Source organism: Vicugna pacos, chromosome 6 (genome assembly GCF_048564905.1).
Source record: "Vicugna pacos chromosome 6, VicPac4, whole genome shotgun sequence".
Lineage (NCBI taxonomy): Eukaryota > Metazoa > Chordata > Mammalia > Artiodactyla > Camelidae > Vicugna > Vicugna pacos.
In genome coordinates this window covers 41,046,386-41,065,129 of record NC_132992.1, presented here as the reverse complement: position 1 = coordinate 41,065,129, position 18,744 = coordinate 41,046,386, and the positions used below count along the sequence as shown (strand labels likewise).

Sequence of the window (18,744 nt, the reverse complement as noted above, 5' to 3'; positions counted from 1 at the left end):
GGATGGTTGCAAGTTTGGTGTAGTATTTGGATTAGCATCATAATCTGTGCCTTGTCAGCCTCATTGGTACACAGGCTATGCATTGTGCTTAAAACTAGCAAAAATATGGATGCTTTAAATTTTTTTCTTTTTTTTTTTTAAATCGAGAATAATGACCAAGGTTCCTGCTGAAACAAATACTACCAGCATTCATTAGTTAGGATGGTTACATGTAAAAGAAATGATGCCAGATAGTAACAAATCCAAGAGAAGTTTATTATGAAAATGGCACCTGCGGATGAAAAATTAAGTTACATAAAGACAACCATGTATGTGACATGTATGAGAATCTACAAAAGTATAAAAAGAACCCTGTTGTAAATGAAGTATGTACATTTCTGATTTGCAGCATTATCAATGGTCAATGAAAAAAAAATGTTTCAAAATAAGCCAGGCACTCAGGAAGTTAGGTCCGGTTAGCTTCACACAAAACAAATGTACCATAGCTGTCGCTTTGTAACGTTTTAATTTTTTTTATATATATATCGTAGAGTTGGTAACACTGCTAAGATTTTTACGAACAGAATATCCCTTTCCCCATTATTCAGCTACTTGGCACCAGTCTCCTCATAAAAGTTTTCATATATTTGTACAAGAAATAGTTAAAAACACAGACACACTCTTCACAGGTAATGAAGTGTTTTTTTTTTTCATTTTGTAATTTTAACACTATGGATTTAGACAGCAGCTGTGATTATCTGTTAGTTTAAATCACCAGAAATCATTTTGACACAACACAGAAACATTTATAAAAGAAAAAAAAAAACCCAGCTGTCTAGCTGTTCTCTGTAGCTGACAGGTGCATTCCTTTGATTGTTCGATAGCTAGAGTAGAGCTTCCAAAATTCAGGTTGAAATTTCGTGATTGGCCTTCGTCACCTTCTAAACCTACTTACATCCTTCAGGTAAGCTCACTAGTCCAACTGGTGGCCTTGAACTTCTTTTTGCTACTATTCCACAGTGGTTTGGCCCCAACTCATGGAATTAAAGGTCCTGGAGGAATCCACTCATCACAGTGACATTCAAAGGACAGCCAAGTTACTCTGTGAGCATTGCACACGTAAACCAAGATACAGGACAATTCTATATTCCATTACCCCCGCCCCTTTTGTTTTTAAAAATTGGTGGGTTGACTTTTGAAATAATTTTCGGTCTCACTGGTAAATTGTTTTATATATTGCTCCATCAGCCAACCTGGAAGGAAACCAAAGAAAAGCACCCACTGCTTATAGGTAGAGCGCAAGGGACTCTGGGAATGTTAACAACTGAGGCTATGTGGCATCGGTTTATTTCATCTATCTGAGCATTGTTCTTCTTCAGTGCTTTGTGCGGCACTCCAGAAGAAAGAGTCGTACCCAGAATTCCATTGTGGGAAAAATGGCTCCATTAACCTTGAGCTAGTTAAGAGTCTTTTTATCTCTGAGAATGAAAAAGATTTTGGAGAAGTGGGGGTAGGGTGGGGCAGGGAGGAAAGATGAGGCAGGAAAAAGGGAAAAGAGACAGAGAGGGAAAGAGGGGAGAGATGGGGAGATTATACACCAGCAAAGCAACAGCAGGAGTCTTAAAAAAGTGAAACGAAAGATTCACAGACAGTAGAAGCAGCATGGGGTGACATTACAGAGGAAGGCCACCACACAAAAATCACTAACCCCCAAGAATCACTGATTCACTAGGACTGCAGGAATGGGACTGGACCACTCCGGACTAGAGATAGAGCACAGAGAAGACAAAGGACAAAACAACTACATTAGCTTAGTATATACCGCATATAGAAACACACATTGAAACTGCAATGGACTGACAGCCAAGGACACGTACACAGTGCACACATTACAGTTCTCACATCTGTTATTAGATGCCTTAACAAACAGCTGCCAAAAATGGAGTGGAAGAAGAATTTATACTTGACAGTCATTTGGAGTGTTTGACACTACACTGATTTCTGGCAACAAAGACAAAATAGGATTTTTTTTCTTTTTCTTTTTTTTCTTTTTTTCTTTTTTTTTTTTTAACTTTATGTGCAGTTTTCAGTTGTAGTTATCTGTTTGAAGCTTATTTTAACCCATTCTTTAGTTTTAAACCTTATTGGTTCCAACCTAGAAATAAAAGAACCAAAGGGGAAAAAAAATCCATCAACACAAATCAGTCCCCCAAAATACAGCCTTCCTTTTTTAGCAAGAAATGAAAATAATCAAAAACATGTTAAATATTTTTCCTTCTTTTACTCCAAAGTGTTATTGAAGTTGCAAAAATTAGCCTCAGTTAGACTGAGAAAAGGAAAAAAAAAAAAGAAAGCTAAGCAAAAGGCAGTATGTATCTAAACTGCTCCTCAGATCAGTTTGATTGAGTTTTCCAAAAGCCCTTTTAAAAAGGGCTTTCCTGACCCATTAAATTTAATGTGAGGCTATGTTTGTTAGTTGGGAGGTAAAAAATTTTAAGTCCTGCAGCAAACGTTAATGAGGGCTTTGTCTTAACTAACCAAGGAGACTGCAGCAACGGACTCCAGACCAGGACAGAACACTTTTTTTTTTTTCTTCAAAACCCAGCCCAGGAGCTGCATTTTGTATGAAGACACTACAGATTAATAAATGATAGCACCATGGTTTTAGAAATTAAGTTAATGTTTCAGTAATTAATATTTAGTCCAACTTTTTTTTTAAACATTCTAGTCACAGGCCAGAAATTAAGAACCCAAATTATTTTTATGTGCAAGTAAGAAAATCTTAAAATCTTAACCATAAAAAGAGAATTAAATTCTGCATAAAATTCTAAAATACTATCGCCCTATTTTTAAAGGAATTAGGAACAAAAACAAAACAAAACAAAACCACCCCATTTCATTTGACTTAGTCAAACAGGGCACATTGTTTCTGCTTGTCTCTTTCAATCTTGATCATATCAAGATCTTTTAGGAAGAAAACCCAATGGTTGTCACTTGAGAAATCTCTTGACCACAAGACTGAGTATTCTATGGCAGAAGCATATACATATTAAAGACATCTTAATAAAGATGCAAAGGAAAGCAAAACAACCCAACACACATCTTAGAAGAAGACAAAATGGCAGGCAACTGGTCATCTGACCCCTCTGAAGGCCAAAAATAAACATATCTTTACAGGAAAGAATAAGTCAAGTGAAAGAAAGCGGGGTTGGAACGGGGACCATCGTGGTGAGAGAAGATGCTGACCTGCTCAAATTCAAAGTGCTAGAATCAAAGGTCTAAACGAAAACGCCGACGATGCCTCCAGGCGGAGCCCTGGGCCGCGCTGGGGGGGCGCTCAGTCCTCCTTGCGCTCCAGAGTCTGTGCCGCGTGGATGCCGTTGCTGTAGACGGGGAAGGGCAGCGTGGAGAAGAGTCCCTCGGCCGTAGTGAACACGTTGCCGGCGGGCATCTGCGTCAGGCTGGCCGCGCTCACCGCGCCGCCGAACGGTCCCGACATGTTGAGCCGGTGCACGTGGTGGTAGAGCATCTCCATGGGCGTCTTGGGGTCAAGGCCGAAGCCCGGGCTGTTAACGTCCACGAAGTTAACAGCGTGCGCGTTGGGCAGCAGGTTGCCCTGCATGGCCAGGGTCACCTCGGCGGGGGCGTAGCGGATGGTGCCGGTGGTGTAGACCCTTTGCGCAGCCGTGCTGGTGGCCGCCAGGGTCCCGGTCACCCTGTGCACCAGCGGCAGCACGACGTTGCCCGCCTGCAACCTCTGCAGCGCCTCCAGGTCCCCAGTGTACAGCAAGGAGTTGGAAGCGCCCGGGCCGCCCCCACTGCCGCCGCCTCCGCCGCTGCCGCTCCCGCCCCCGGGGTGCTTGTCCCGCGGGGACGCCGAGAGCGGGGGCGACAGCGGGTCGGAGGCGACTGGGGCCAAGGCCGCCGCGGGGGCCGAAGCACCGAACTGAGTTTTGCGGGCGGCGGCGGCGGTGCTGTCGGCGCCAGGCGGGGTGAGGACCGAGTCAGGGATGGCCACGTGCAGCCCCCCGCCGCCGCCGCCGCCGCCGCCGCCGCCGGCCCCGCCGCCCTGCGGGGACGGGAAGTGCTCGGAGCTGGGGGGCTTGGTCATGCTGTAGGGAGACTCGTTCCGGGAGATCTCCCGGTTGGGCGGGTAGTTCCAGATGCTGCTGTCGTTGTCGAAGTTGATGGGTTCCGCGATCTCCGTCTTGATCTTGAGCACCGAGGCACTGTTGGGGGAGGACAGCAGCCGCGGGGGCTCCACCAGGCTGGCGTCCAGGCCGCCGGGGCTCGAGGCGCTGGACAGGCGCCGGCGGCTGGCGCTGCCGCCTTTCTGCCGTTTCCGCCGCTTCTTGCGCTTCTGGTGTTTGCTGGAGGCCTGTGCGCCCGCCTCGCCCGCGCTGTCGGAGTCCTTGGCGCTGTCGGATGACAGCGACTCACAGTTCTGCAGCCGCAGGTCCGACTCACTCTCCACGTAGCGCTCGACCTTGATCTGCATGGGGCCCAGCGCGCCGAAGCCGCCGTCCTCGGCTGCCTTGGGGTTCTCGAAGTCCGAGTGCTCGAAGCTGTCGTCGCTGTCGCGGCTGTCCGGGTTGCTGGAGCTGTGGCCGTCGTCATTGCAGTTCATGTCGTTGTCGCACGTGTCGCCCGACTTCTTGCGATCCTGCTCTGGGTCTTCACTGTTCTCTGACTGGTTCCCCTTCTCGTCGGACTTGGAGTTCTCGTTGTCCTCTGCGTGGGGCCGGCGGCCGAGGGGGTTGGGGGCAGGGGGGTGGAGGGGAGAGGAAACACAAGAGACGCTAGGTTAGCAGGGCCAGACCACCTCTCACCTGCCGGGGGTGGGGCAGGAGGGGGTGGTGTCCTGCCCCATCCTGAGCCGCCTTGGTTACTTAAAGCCTGAGCTTGCTCTCTCTGGAGGACCTAGATTAACGGGACCCTCCCTCAAAATGTAGTCTATGGACCTGGAGCACTGGCATCACCTGGGGACTTGCTACATGTGCAGAATCCCAGGCTTCCACCCAGACCTCCCGAATCAGATTCTTCATTTGAACAGGACCCCCAGGTGATTCTGAGGCACATTAACGTTTGAGAAGTTCTGCAAAAATACTTATGGAATCAGAGTAAATAACCTGAAAGAAGGTGTTAGTGATGCACAAAAATGATGACATGCAAGGTGACTTGCTAAAGAGATTTGTGCCTTCCACTGGTGAAAGTTTGTTTCTTGTTGAAAACTGAGCTCTTTATTCCTGAAGTTAATTTTCTCCATTGCACTTGATGCTATCTGATTCACTGCATGTTCTGTTTTTGTTTACTTCTGTCTCTCCCCCTAATTAGAATATGAGCTCCATGGGGCAGAAAGTTTTTTTTGTCATCTTTGTTCACTGCTATATACCATATAAATAGTTCTACTCTAGAACTTATGTCCTAGTAAAGAACTTTCAGAGGAATGCAATTTAGGAGACAGGAAAACAATCCAGATCCTCTGTGACTGCTCGTCCCCTCTGCCCACCTCCCTGAAGCTGTCTGGAGTAGAGGGATCTGTGTTTATCAACCTGAAGAGCAGGTTCCCTAAGGATGAGGTTCGTGCTGGGGAAGCCCTAGTCGTCTGGAACATTTTAGGAAGGATGGAATTTCCCAGTAATATAACCTCAGAGGGTTTAGGGGTGATGCTGATTTTATGGCTTTGCTGTGATGTTTTGGATGGCAGCCTGGCCTAGAACCTCAGGCAAGTCATGTAACTACTCCGGGCCTTCATTTACGTAGCAGAAGAGGTTGGGTTCACAGAGGCTTAGGATTTTTTTGCAGCTGTAAATCCTATGAGTTATGTATTCCCTGGATATATGTGTGTCTGTGGAAAGGGGCTGGGGATCAGAGGAAATGAATTTTTATATTAACTTTCCTGTGCTCCGAAGAACTACTCAAAGTCTCCTTCCCCAAATTACAAGGGATGGGAAAGCATGGATTTGTTCTGCATAGTTTCAGAAACTAAGTAACAGCCCAGCACTCAGAGAGAGTCATTAAGTATATCCTTTAGAGGCTCAATCCCTGCTTGGTGAGAATGTGAATATTTGGGCCTCAAAGTCAGTCTCTCTTGGAGCAACAGAGATAGCCTTGCTGTATTGCTTCTGGCAAAGAGGTTAGACCTAGCTATGGGGTTAGGGCAGGGCTTCTTCTGTATGGCTGACATTCAGTGATGGCTGAATCAATCAAGCTCTCTCTGTATTTGTGTACATATATTTACATACCATAATATACCTGTATCTATATGTGTTTGAATATATACCACAACATGTATATATATACTTATTTATGTATGTGTGTATACACCACCACATACATATATGTATTTATCATATGTACACACATGTGTACATATGCATGTGGTGGTGTATAAGTATATATACTTCTGGGTGTAGAGAAAGACTGTAATAACTTGATGTGATACATGTTTCTCTATAAAACTTGACCGGCTGCTTTGTTTGGACACTGGTCCTTTGGCGGTTGCCCACTCCTCACGCTGGGAAGGCGGGCCAGAACTGCAGAACATGGAGAAGGCGTAATACCTGTAATACCTGAGGTGTCTTTAGAGTCAGATTCAGAGTCGGATGTCTCCGAGGATTCTGAAGTTTTCTCCGGCAGGTGGGGGAGCTGGGCGATGTCCATTGGCGTGTCCTTGTACTCGGGGTTACTGTGGGGGAGGGAGGCAGTCATCAGGAGTGCAGATACCCATACTGGATGGGTTGCTTTTGACCATCTTCCCACCTCCTTGTCCCAAACTTTTGGAATTTATAGAGTTGAAAGGACTAACCATGAAGTCATTTCTGAGCTTGTCATGGGAGTTTTATAGAAGCTTGGATTGCATGTGCTGGGGTACAGGAGCATCTTGCTACAAATGCTACATTGAAAGCCACTAAAAAGCTTTTAAATAATCAGGTACCACTGGGGTCCAGGGAACTGTGCTGCTTGACATTCCTCCCAGGATAACACCTGGGGGAAGGGAGGATGCGAGAAGTACCCTCAATAATTCATTCCCATGCCTCCTGGTGTGCCCTGTCTTCTCTTGGGCTCCTAATGAGTCCATTGCTTCAGTACCCTTGTCTTGGCTCCGTGATGGAGCTTTTCAGCTGCTCAGATGTATCCAAGGCTATGGGGGGTGCAGGGAGTGGGGGGCAGAGCCCTCAGCGCCTAACGATCTGACAGATGCACAGGTGCACCTTGGGCTGCATGGATTATGGCTACTGAACTGTCAACACACCCATTACAATCACATTTTCATTGCTCATGTGGTGTACACCTGTGGCTTGTTAGCTGGAAATCTGATTGCAGTGGGTAGAGTCCCAGTGTGAAAGAGGCCCTAACAGAATGGATCTAACCCCATTTGCACAAATGTGCTTAATTTTTGTTCTATTTTTAATTCAGAAGCAAGTCTCTTCTGGAAAAGCAAGAGTGTTCAGTCAGTTTGAGTTAGCTGTCTTCTAGAATTGCTGCTTCAAGGCCGGCCTGATAGATGAGCAGTATAAACTACTGTAATCTGAAGACACATGGAGAGTCTTCGACCTCAAAATGGAAAATGCCTTTTTTTTCTTTCCATGATGGCCAGTCGACCAGAGGCTTACATAGATGATCACCGATTCATTTGCTAATCTCTAGTGAAATTCCTATATTAAAAGGTCACCATTTCAGTAACTACTCTAAAACTGCAAGTGTCCCAGGGAGGGTTAATTCATGAAGATGAATTATCAGGGATTTACTCGTTAGTGTGAATTAGCATCGGCAGCAGAGCTTTCTCTAGATGATCAGATGAGACTGATGGTGTGAAGGTAGCCTTAGCTCTTTGCAGCCTCTGTAATTCTATCAAGCATTGTGAGGGCCCAGGAAGAAGCCTGCAGGTGCAGTAATTTCAGAACAGGGGCCCACAAGCCTGGATGGGGCCCGGAAGTGAGGGATTCTGGGCAGGAAGAGGGAACGTGAAAATATTGCTCGAGGAAGAACAGAGGACAAGAATGTGGGAAAGGAAAACACACTTTAACAGTTGCAGTCTGGCCAAGGCCTTTCTTACTAGACCTCAGCCTGGAGAAGTGATCCCAATGAGTGGCAGACTTGGGGGAGCTTCCTCTGCTAAAACTTGTCTGTATCATTCTCCTTTGGTCCAGATGCCATGGGGATTCACAAGTCATTGTCACCTAACTCATGGTCTTATTATTGAACTCAGGGTGAGTCTTTAGGTCTGCTAAAACAGGGCTGGCCTGCCTGGGATTGAGTCTCTTTGAGCCTGAAGGCTGGTCTTTGATACTCAAACTGCCTTCTTCCTCTCCGTATGGAGTTAGGTAGACAAGGAACACCAGACTTTCATGAGCTTGTACTGTGTGACCCTAGTCTGGACAATAGTGTTGATCCACAGTCGCATAGTTGACATCTCCTTAACCCTTCTCACTCTCTTTATGGGCAGAGTAGGAGGTCATGAGTTGGATGAGACAGCAAGAAAGATCCAGATAGGAAGAAGTCTCCCTGAATGAGATGAACCCAACCATCTGGATTACGTTATTGCCCTAGGCTACATCAGACATCCTCAGGTCTATGGTGTTCCTGTCACTAATGTCTAATTTTTTAATAATGATGGGTCTCCTTGCCTAGCAAATGAATGTCAGTGCCACGATAATTTATTTTGTTTGCACTTTGGCATGTAAGTTTGCATAAGCTTTTGCATTCCATATAGCCACTGTTCCATAACCCTCTATGTAAAAGAATTTTTGATATCGGAACCTATCTTGAGCCTATCACAAACACGGGGGGTAGCCTGCATGAAAACCAGGCTTTTGAGAAAGCCACGTTAAATACCCGTACTTTTACCTTTAGAGAGAATTAATGTAGAGTAGAAGAGGTCAAAAGAGGAAAAAGACAGTAGATAAATGAAGGCTCTTTTAAGTGGTGCCCATTAAAGCCCTCTCTAGAGCAATAATCATTAGTGTCTGATGGATATGCTATTGGTAGCAAGCACACTCATGCCTTCGAGTCATCACCACCAGGCGCAAACACACTCTGAAGGGTCCGTGTGCTGATGAGCCGTGGCGGTCAGCATCTCGGCTCCTATTGACAGTCTCACAGAAAAATGGGATTCAGGTGCTCCCTGTCTCGATGATCAGCCGAAGGGCAATAACTTCCATTCATAAGACCTACTGGAAGTCTTCCTACTCAGAAGATACATGGGCCCTGCTTGGTGGCTTTAGGCCAAGAGGAGCCAGAGTCTGGAATGGCAGGCTGAGCATTCAAAGAGCTTTGTGGCAGGATTGGTGGAGAACCTCCCAGAATGGAAGGCTTGCCCCAGACGCAGACCACCCAGGCTGTTGGTCCAGGTTACCTTTGTGCTTGTCTGAATCCATAGGCAGCAAGCAGATAAGGAAAGAGAGAGAAATGGTATCGTACAGTGGAACTTAGGAAGCTGTTGGGCTTGGCAACATTAATGGATATAAATTTAAGGGTGCATTAAAACAGCAGTAAAACTTGCCTGTGATCACAGAGCAGGCAAAAGATGGCCTTTGTTTGTATATTGATGCTGTCTTGGTTCTGGCAAAGTACCTTCCTTTGCTTACCAAAACCTGAATCCAACCCTACGTAATATGCTGCAGGCTTCAAAAGGATGGAACACAGCAGGAATGTAACAACCTCTGCCACTCCTTCCCCATCCCCTTTTCACAATTTTCACAAGGGTTGGAGTGCATGAGTATGAGAGTGTGTCAGGGAGAAGGAGGTGCTTTTTGCTATTTTTTTTAGTGGAGGTACTAGGAGTTGAACCCAGGAACTTGTGCATGCTAGGCATGTGCTCTGCCACTGAGCTGCACATGCCCTTCCCCTCAGGAGGTGCTTTTTGGATGCTTCCCCTGTAGGCAAAAGTCTGTGTCATTTAGTAGCCTTAACATTTGTGGGGAAACCAAAGCAACTTCTGCAGAGCTGCCCAAATGTTGGCAGACCGAGGATTACTGAACATTTTGCAAATCTGCCCTGGAAGTCCCGACTGACAAAGCTTTGATCTTTTCACATTTCTTTGAATCTTGTGGAAAGAAAAGCAGAATTTAAATATAATTCCACAGCAGATACTGTCAAAAGATAACATAACATGTCAGCTATTAACCATTGGGCTGCATATTTTATAGCTGAGGCTGAAATGAAAAAGAATTAGAAAATATACCTAAGAAGGTAATTCACCCAGATGATATTCTTCTCATTTGCGTTCTTGGCATTAATAGCTATGGTGGCACTAGACTGTATCCAAATATATCCTCCATTCTTCTGCATCCAACGATAGTACTTTGTCACACACTGGCCCTTGTTCAGCACTAGTGAAAAAACAAAACAAAACAGAAGGCATTGCCTATTAAGACTGGGACCAAATGGTTATCATCTCTGCAAAAGCTGAAGCTTAGAAAGAGGAGGTCCCGCACCAAGCCAGGGGTGGCCCTCTGTCTGCTTAATGTAGAATGCCATTAGGGACAAATAAAATCAACAATTCAGTGGAGCGGCAGCTCGGGTTACTAGCATTTGTAGCAGGACGTTATTCTGTTTTGGGCAGCCATGGTATGAAAGGAAGGATAAAAGGACGACAGATCTTTTTGGCTCACAGAACACCTAATGTGCTGTGGACGTTGTCAGTGGGTTTGACGTCAGGTTGTAACAAAGGCAAATTTGTATGTGATTTATTCATAGCTTCGAGGTAGCTCTCTTTGCAATTCTGGGTATCTGAATGGTTCCAAAGATGCTTCACCACTCCTCCCTCTCCGTCTTTGATCATTTCACCTCAGTGTGAGCAGTATCAACCAGTGTCCTTATACACTTCTTCCTTTTGCTCTTGTCTAACAGAATTTATAGTCCAGGTATGAACTAAATTTTCATTGGGAGATTCTGGTGAGAATTTGCTGAACGTTGGAACAAAATAAATCCCCTCATGAAGTCAGAGATAAACACTGGCCTGAGGGAGGCACAGAATTGACTTGGCTAGAGCCAAACAGAGTGACAGCTCCACACAGACTCTGAAATATGGCCCCAAATGAAGGAACAAGTAAAAACAATCAGTAATGTGAAACGGTGCCATTAAATACCCACGGAAAGAGAGCTTTAAAATGCAGATGTTAAAAATGATACTTGAACCAAAATCTTGCCAACTTGAAATTGATTTGATTTGTATCTGGGTACTCCTGAGCTAGTAAAAGGGGGGAAAAGTGCAGTAAATCAGCCCCTGAAATAAAGTGCCATGGATGGGAAGGGTTTAAAAGGATGCCGGAAACGTGCACAACCTGCTGTTACTTCTTGGATCCAAATCACAGCGACTCCACACCCCCCCCCAAAGTGCGCCAGCTGGCCGGCCACTAGAGGGCAGTGTGCACTCGTCCACATCGCCCACTTTTGGCATGTCCTTGTCTCCGTCTGCTAAAATGAAAAACCTCTAACTGCTGTAATAAATTTGGCTAAATTAGCTGCTAAATGGTTATCTCAAGTAATATGTATTTGCATTAATCATCTTGCTCTAAACCAGAACAAGCCAGAGTCCTAAAGACGTAGTAAATTCATATTGTCCATTTAATTATGGCTAATAAGTGCTTCATATACAATAGTTTCATGAAGTACATTTTGATTTTTTTTTTGGAGGGGGGGTGGATGGGTAAAGGCAAGTCACTTTGGAAAAGGGCTGTGTTTAAGGCTGCTGAAGCTCTTCCTGTCATGTCGCAGCCAGTCTTCCTGGCTCTGAGAGTGGTCAAAAATCAAATTGCCACATATTTTATCCATAAACATAGAAAACTAAAGTGCTTTTCTCCCATTCTCCGTTTTCTTCCCCTCACAGTACAGCAAGGGGGTGGTTGTAAGATTTAACACTTAGGTCTTAACAGTTGCTTGAAAGAGACTGGCTTTGATGAGTGTTTCAAATAGTGGCAAATTCGATGCTGAAACTCTTCTACAGTTGAGGGTGTTTTTAAAACCCGGGACTGTCACCTTCTCTTGATGACGAGGCTCCACAGGTAGGACCGTGCTCTGCTTTTATCGGCAATTGTACGTCTGCCATTCTGCATGCATGGCTTCCCCGGCTACAAAACTGTGTAGTGAAGCTGAAAGCAGTAAAATCCTAACTCTGCCATACAACTCCTCTGTCAAACTGCTGTTGCATGCAACAAGATGTGCTTTTATTCAAATCCGCTCAGCCTGGTTAACTATTAATAGAGGAACGATGGGTTATGAAATTCAGCCCAGTGTTTTCACAGAGGAAACTTACAGCACCCCACACAGTGGTTGGTGTCTAATTCTACCTGTGGGGTATCTGGAAGGAGGAATCATTTCAAATGGTTCTAGTATTTGTAATGAAAGCCAAGAGACATAGCAGCCCCCTTTTAGAATCTCATGAAGAAAACACTGAGATGGTCGACCGGATTAGCCCAGCCTGGCTGGGGATTCTGGACTGGAATTTGACCGAAAGCAGGCAAAATTAAAAGAAAAAAAGAAACCCACAATATAGTGTATAGAAAGGGGCAAAGTGAGACAGGAATTATAAAGTCAAATTTGAATTTGCAGAATCATCATAAAGATCCCCCCTCCATCTCTAATAATACTTTCTCTGACTTGTAAGCAGAGAAACAAAGAAACCAGCAAAATCTCCTTGCTGAAATGCATGACCAGCAAAACATCGGCCTCGGGAGGAGGCCCCGTGGATGTGCTGGGTAGGGGCTGAAAGGCTTATTTGCTGAAAGACTGATGGGATGTCACCTTTCCAAGTTAAGGCATCATGACTCTTGTCCGATTAGGTGTGTCTGTGTTTCCTGAGATGATGAATACCAATTTATTAGGGCCTGTGATTACATGAAGACAGCCTTCCTTATCACCCAGGCCGAGGGCCATCTAGTGAAGAGAGAGGATCTCAGCGAGAGAGAGGCCGGCCAGGTAGGCTTATGGGAGGAAGAAGTGGTGAGAGGATGGCCAAGGGAGGGACCCCTAAGGGGCTCCCTGGGGAGTCCTGCCTTCACTGACCACGGTTAACACCACAGAGCAGATCTGGGAGCCCATCACTGTCAGCTTAAGACGACAAGTTTGACCTAATCCACTAATTTGCCTTGAGGCAGCCTGACAAACAGGATTCTGTAAAGGTAAACATTCCAACATAGTCTTAGATCGTGACTGTTTCCTGAGGCTCAGAGTTTTCTGAATGAGACCTCCAGGTGTCCGCAGGAATCTAGAGAACTTGAGATAAGATGCTGAGAAGGCTCCCAAAAGGTCACCCCAGTTGCTTTTGTTTTTCAGGAGGACCTGCAAAAAAGGTCACAATGGAGTTTTGCTTCTTTTAAAATCAGCAAGGAATCAATTTTGCTTGGGGCTCTAGAATATAAATTTACGATTTGGGGGTGAAGCTTCTTCCTTCTTTCAAAAAAAAAAAAAAAAAAAACCACCATACTGGCAAATCAGTTGGCTCGCTGCTCCAGCCATGCCAGAGGCGGGCTCTGACAGCTTCTCCTAAGCTCATGTGGTCCTGATCAGCTCAAGAAGAAAAGCCACCTTGGTGCCAGTTTGAAAGAGATTTTTAGTTTGTAATAAATTAGACATCTTGAAAAACACAAAAACGTTTTCAATTCTCTTTAATCCAGGGCTGCTGCTGTTATTTTTGGGTTCTAGCTTTAAATAATGGAGAGGAACGAGAGAGTGTTTGTGTTAGTCTATTTCACAAAATCCGTTTTGTGGAGAAAACCAAAAATAAGCATGATGTAAGTTACTTGATCTGGAAGTCCTTAAAAAAATAGTTAATTGTCCCTTGAAAAGAGATAGATATTCATCAAACCAATGAGCCCAGGAGAAAATTCTTGACAATGTGCTCAAACTATAGAGGAAACAGAGAGAGAGGAAATGTTGATGTGGATTGTATTTTCAGCCTTATGCCGTGATATGGTCTGAGTATTTCAAACACATAGCTTGACATCTTCTCTTTGGTTTATCCCCAAGTTTACTTTTTGCTGTCCAAGCCTTTTGGTAGAGCAGCCTATGTGGGCCTCACTGAATTCGCTGGTCACATCATAACATTTCTAGAATGATGTCTTTGAAATTGTGCTATGGAAATTAGTTTTTCTTTAAGGATCTGAAAACATTGAAATGATCTTTTAGGTTTTAGAGGGTAAACGTGGAGATACAGGGAGAGTGAGTGCATTTTCCCCAGATGGCCTTGCAGTCTCTGACGGTCCTAGGAATAACCGTGAGCCTGAACGCCTCTGGGACCACACGAGAACTTGTTCCTTTGAACTCTGAAGTCTAGGGTGTAACCAGTTGCTTTTGGCTGCTGTTGTCCTGCTCTGAGGAAAACCAGGAAGCTGTCATCAGCACTGCCCCCACTTCCAAGCTAAAGGTGCCTTTGAGTTACAGACTGTGCTCTTTGGAGGACAGAGGTGACCCCACATTTGTGAGGGGAAAATAATAGAGACAAAGAGAGACTGAAATCTTCCTGGCTGAACTGTCCCATCCCTGCTCATTGGACAATATTTGTCTTTTAGCCTCAAAATCCCACCCACCCCTAGTTGTGAAGGGAGTGGCAAATACCATTCAACCAAAAGGAAAATGCAGCGAGCTTCTGTTTTAGAACACGTGACCTTTTAACATCAAACGCATATTTTACCCCCCAAAGACTGGATGCTCAGTTCTCTTAACTATCTTTTTAAAAAGTCAGCTGGTTTTTTGGTTGGAGCTTAGTGGCAGGCATACAAGAAATGTACTGCTTGGAGAGAAAAACTACTCTCCCCGCAAATCCGATGAACTCTGGCTGTGGCACACATGGCTCTGCACACAGTTACCAACAGAGGGATTTCAGTGTTCCTTGGGAAAACTCTGTCCACAGAAATAGTCTGATGATTGAAAGGACATAAAGGAAGCCTGTGTCTGTGGCAGGAACATAATTCTGTTAGTAAATCAAAACAAATCAGTCCAAGTGTGCCTTCAGAAATATGGAGAAAAAAAGAGAACATGGTCTCTTCCTGTTGGGCTGTTCCACCAAATCAAAGCCAAAGATTCTAAATAGTGAGTTGCTTGTGTCTTAAAAAGAAGGAAGCAGTCTCATTCAGTCTGAAGAGGCAATGAAGAACACATATCAAAAGCGGTCTTTTAGCGAAGTGTCTCACAAAAGGACATTTTAGTGGTTTGCCTAGGCATTAAAAAGCTGCAATACTTGGTGCATTCAGGTAAGTATAGAATAAATAGGAAATGGTGAGCTCATCGGAGATTTCCCACTTGACATTCACACAGCTGAACAAAGAGCTTCATTATCGTCATGGTGATATGGGGATGCATCTGCTGCGAGCACACCCCCCCCACCGCCCCGCCCGAGCTACCTTCATCAATGGCTGCAGAGGATGGGGAGTGGGGCCTTTTGGCTAGAAACTCAAAAATTATTTTCGAATTCACTCATGTGGAGAGTGTGTAAGCTGGGGGAGGGGCTGTGGGGGAATCACACTTTCTACTTAATGCCACAGCTGGGCGCTTAGCTGTAGCCACTGGTTTTCTTTCTACATTCACAAAACTGGCAGATGAAACATGAAAAAGAATACTGACTCTTTAATCTCGGCTTCCCCACCTAAGGCCCAAGGCAGGCTGACAGGGAACTTCATTCTGGAAACAGGACTTCTTCTTCTTCTTCTTCTTTTTTTTTTTCTCAATTCTGGATTACTTTTTCCTCTGCTTTTGAAAACTGTGGGCAATAGGGGAATGAACCTGACATAGACTTGAAACAAGAACAAGTTTCTTTATCTAAAAAGTTAGAGTCCTTGATGCTTACAGGAAGGTCATTTTCAAAACCCACAAGAGAAGCAGCATTAGAGCCCGGAGCTGTGCATTAGGGGCTTCGTTTACTTTACGTGCAGTAGAGACAGGTTTTCACTTAGAACTGCTCATAGGATCAGCCGCGGCTTGAATGCTGTGCAGACTTTCCTATGGATTTTGCAATTAGTGAGCTGGATGTCTTAAATAGCAGGCATCCACAAATTGGTTTTTAGGTTTTTTTCCGTTAATCTACATGCCGAGCTATATTTGGTAAAGTTAATGATATCTGATGCTTCACGTGAGTGACGAGCTTAAGGACAGAAGACCTCTGGATGTTCTGTGAATGACTGTGTATCATCTGGGGATTTCCTCCCCTAACATGCTCATGACAGGCCCTACTTGAACTGCTATCTGTGTGATTTATAACCTCAGAAGAGATTTTTTCCCTCTATACCCGCCAATGGATAGATTTTTATTAACTGTTAATATTGAATCATGCAGAAAACTTTTTATTGATTTAGAACATGTCAATTTAAGTTTAAAAAAGAAGTCCCCCTGTTCTTGATGATAACGTGCTGAATTGGAGACCAAGGCTTTTAAAACGTTGATGGGATGGTGTTCTCAGTCAGGAAGAATCAAAGGAATTGTTGGAATGAGTGACATCCACGATCTCAGAGGTTTTTCCAAGCTGTTTTCAGTCCAATCAGGGAGTTTCAGTACCACTCAGTCCTGCCCTTCTCGACCCGAAATAGTTCAGGACAGAGTACTTAGCGCTTCTGCCTTCTTTTTCGGTGGCGATTTGCTGCATAAAGGGATGCAGTGAACTCTGCAGCATGGAATTGAGGGAGGTTTATGATGAGGAAATGAGGGAAGTGGTGTGTTTATTCACTCATTCAGTAAATAATTTTTTTGGAATGTGCTTCTTCACACCAGGCACTAGCGGAAAACAAAGTGAGAAAAGTCTGTCACGAGCCCATCCTCCTGGATGAGTCTCAGTCACAGAAATTCCATTTCCCTTCCCAGGGATTGGTTTTGGTTTGGAATAGGATGAAACACTGCACAAGGAGATGCAGGGGGATGTATCTGTGTGGTGGGAGACTGCTGAAAATGTTTTCTTCCTTCTGAAGATAAGGATTTACTTCTATTTGCCTTTGAATGAGAGACATGCTTAGCAGTCGTTTTCACTCATAACATCTCACAGTGGTAACAGTTATGGAGAGTCATGTGTAGACCTATGAAAGCACAGGGGGTCCAAGCTGGTTTGGGTTGAATTCTTCACTTTCCTTTTAAAAATGAAGAGGACTAGTTTATTGGGGAGGTTAAGCTGGGATGTCGGGAGACCTAAGCAAGGTAAAAGGCTGAGGTGAATCTTATGGTTAGATTTATTTTATGTCCCTGTTGGACCCTGTGCTTCTGGATTCATTAAGCCTGCGAAACATCTTTACCAAGAAATACCTCAGTTGTGAGGCATAGGTGCACAACGACTGGTGTCCCATAAAATTGGGAGTATTTAATGGAGCCCAGACGAAATTTCATGTGTTCACCTGCTGTGCAGACTGTCAGAAATCCTAGTACTTTGCTGTGAAACATGACGGATCCCCCAGGTAGAGTCACTGGATTGGCCGCTGGACAGAGACCCTGTCTCTCCTTTCTGGGTAATAGCACTCTCATCTGGGGCTTGATGTTGGTGGTCTTCCCCCAGGTCCCCAGGGGGAGAAACCTTGATGGTTTAAACCAGCCACGGGAATTCCACCCAGTGTGTGGTTAAGCTGGGCATTTGGTGAAACGCCGGACAGCGAGACGTAGGGGTCCTCTCCCTGCTGGAGGGCCTGTCCGAATACTTTCTTTCAAAAATGAACACAAAACAGCAACTGACCCTTTCCTGACTTTGGACACTGTCCTGTGAGGAGCTCTTTGGCCATGCTACAGCTGTCTTTTGATCATGAAGAGAAAGTTGAGATGATTACAGAGAAAATTTGTCATTTTCACTTGGGTTTTCTGTTACTTGTAATCAGGTGCATCCTAGCTGGCGCATCTCCCCAGCGATTCTAGGAGGCCAGAGAGGGAGAGGGCGTTCACAGAGAGGTTCAGATAACCCGATCCTTCGTTAACCCGATGTTAATGGAAAAACACTATGCTAAACCCATCACCAGTTAAATCCTATACTGCTTATTTGTGTGTGTTTTTGTTTTTAAAGGTTTGAGGCTTTTTTTGAGATATGCAAAGTGTCATATCAATATTTTAAGGAAAATATTTTAAAAATATAATATCATCTTATACTTTATACAAAATAAAGAACAAGAAGTAATGGCATTGATTTTACTTAGGTTAATTGATGTCAGTTAAAATGGATGATTGAAAAGTATTGTTTTGTTTTTCTGATGGTACTTTATAAGAGCAAAGGGTTCGTTGCTCTCAAATATCAATTTTATGATAGTAAATGCAGCTGCTGACTGAAACGGTAATGAGGAAACGCCCAAGAGTCCATGCTAGAATTGTGTTAGAGTATATCAGTCAAATCCAAGAGCTGGCTTTCTCTCTGGGTAGAGAGAAAAGACCATGTATCACACTTTGTGTCCCTTCATGTGCTCTTGGAAGCCTGGAATCCCCTTAACACCCACCCCGCCCCGCCTCCCAGCACCACCTGCACCCTTGCCACATCTCCTGCCATCTTGGCTTCTTGCCAGTCCTCTTTCAATGTCCAGGGAAAACGTGCCTCCCCTGGAGCTTCTCATCCTCCCTTGATGGCCCCCACCTCTGGGATTTCTGGTTTGTTTAAATATCTTAACAGTGCTCATTTTATGCCACCTTTTCAAAATTGGCTGTTTTCATGCTGTCTTCTCTACTAATCTGTAAGCTCCTGGAAGGTAGAGACCATTTCTTGGTTATTTTTGAAGCTTTATAGCCATCCTGCAACACTTTGTAGGTAGTAAGTACTCACAAATGTTAGATGAGCTTGAACAGGGAAAATACTATTCCTGTTCACACATGCAA

At 44.7% G+C, this 18,744-nt stretch overlaps 1 protein-coding gene across 6 annotated transcripts in view; it reads right to left on the bottom strand.

Moving 5' to 3' along the window:
• Nucleotides 1–234: 234 nt before the first annotated feature.
• Nucleotides 235–18,744, bottom strand: part of NPAS3 (neuronal PAS domain protein 3) — a 798,065-nt gene continuing 779,555 nt past the window's right edge. For 5 of the 6 annotated variants that reach the window (XM_072962906.1, XM_072962907.1, XM_072962908.1 and 2 more), the window contains 3 exons: nt 10,166–10,313; nt 6,552–6,667; nt 3,317–4,710 (listed from right to left, as the gene is read on the bottom strand). In XM_072962906.1, the coding sequence (XP_072819007.1) occupies nt 3,317–4,710; nt 6,552–6,667; nt 10,166–10,313 (1,658 nt within the window). Of the gene's footprint in view, nt 4,711–6,551; nt 6,668–10,165; nt 10,314–18,744 lie in introns of all 6 variants that reach the window. The other variant, XM_072962911.1, reaches the window with a different exon arrangement.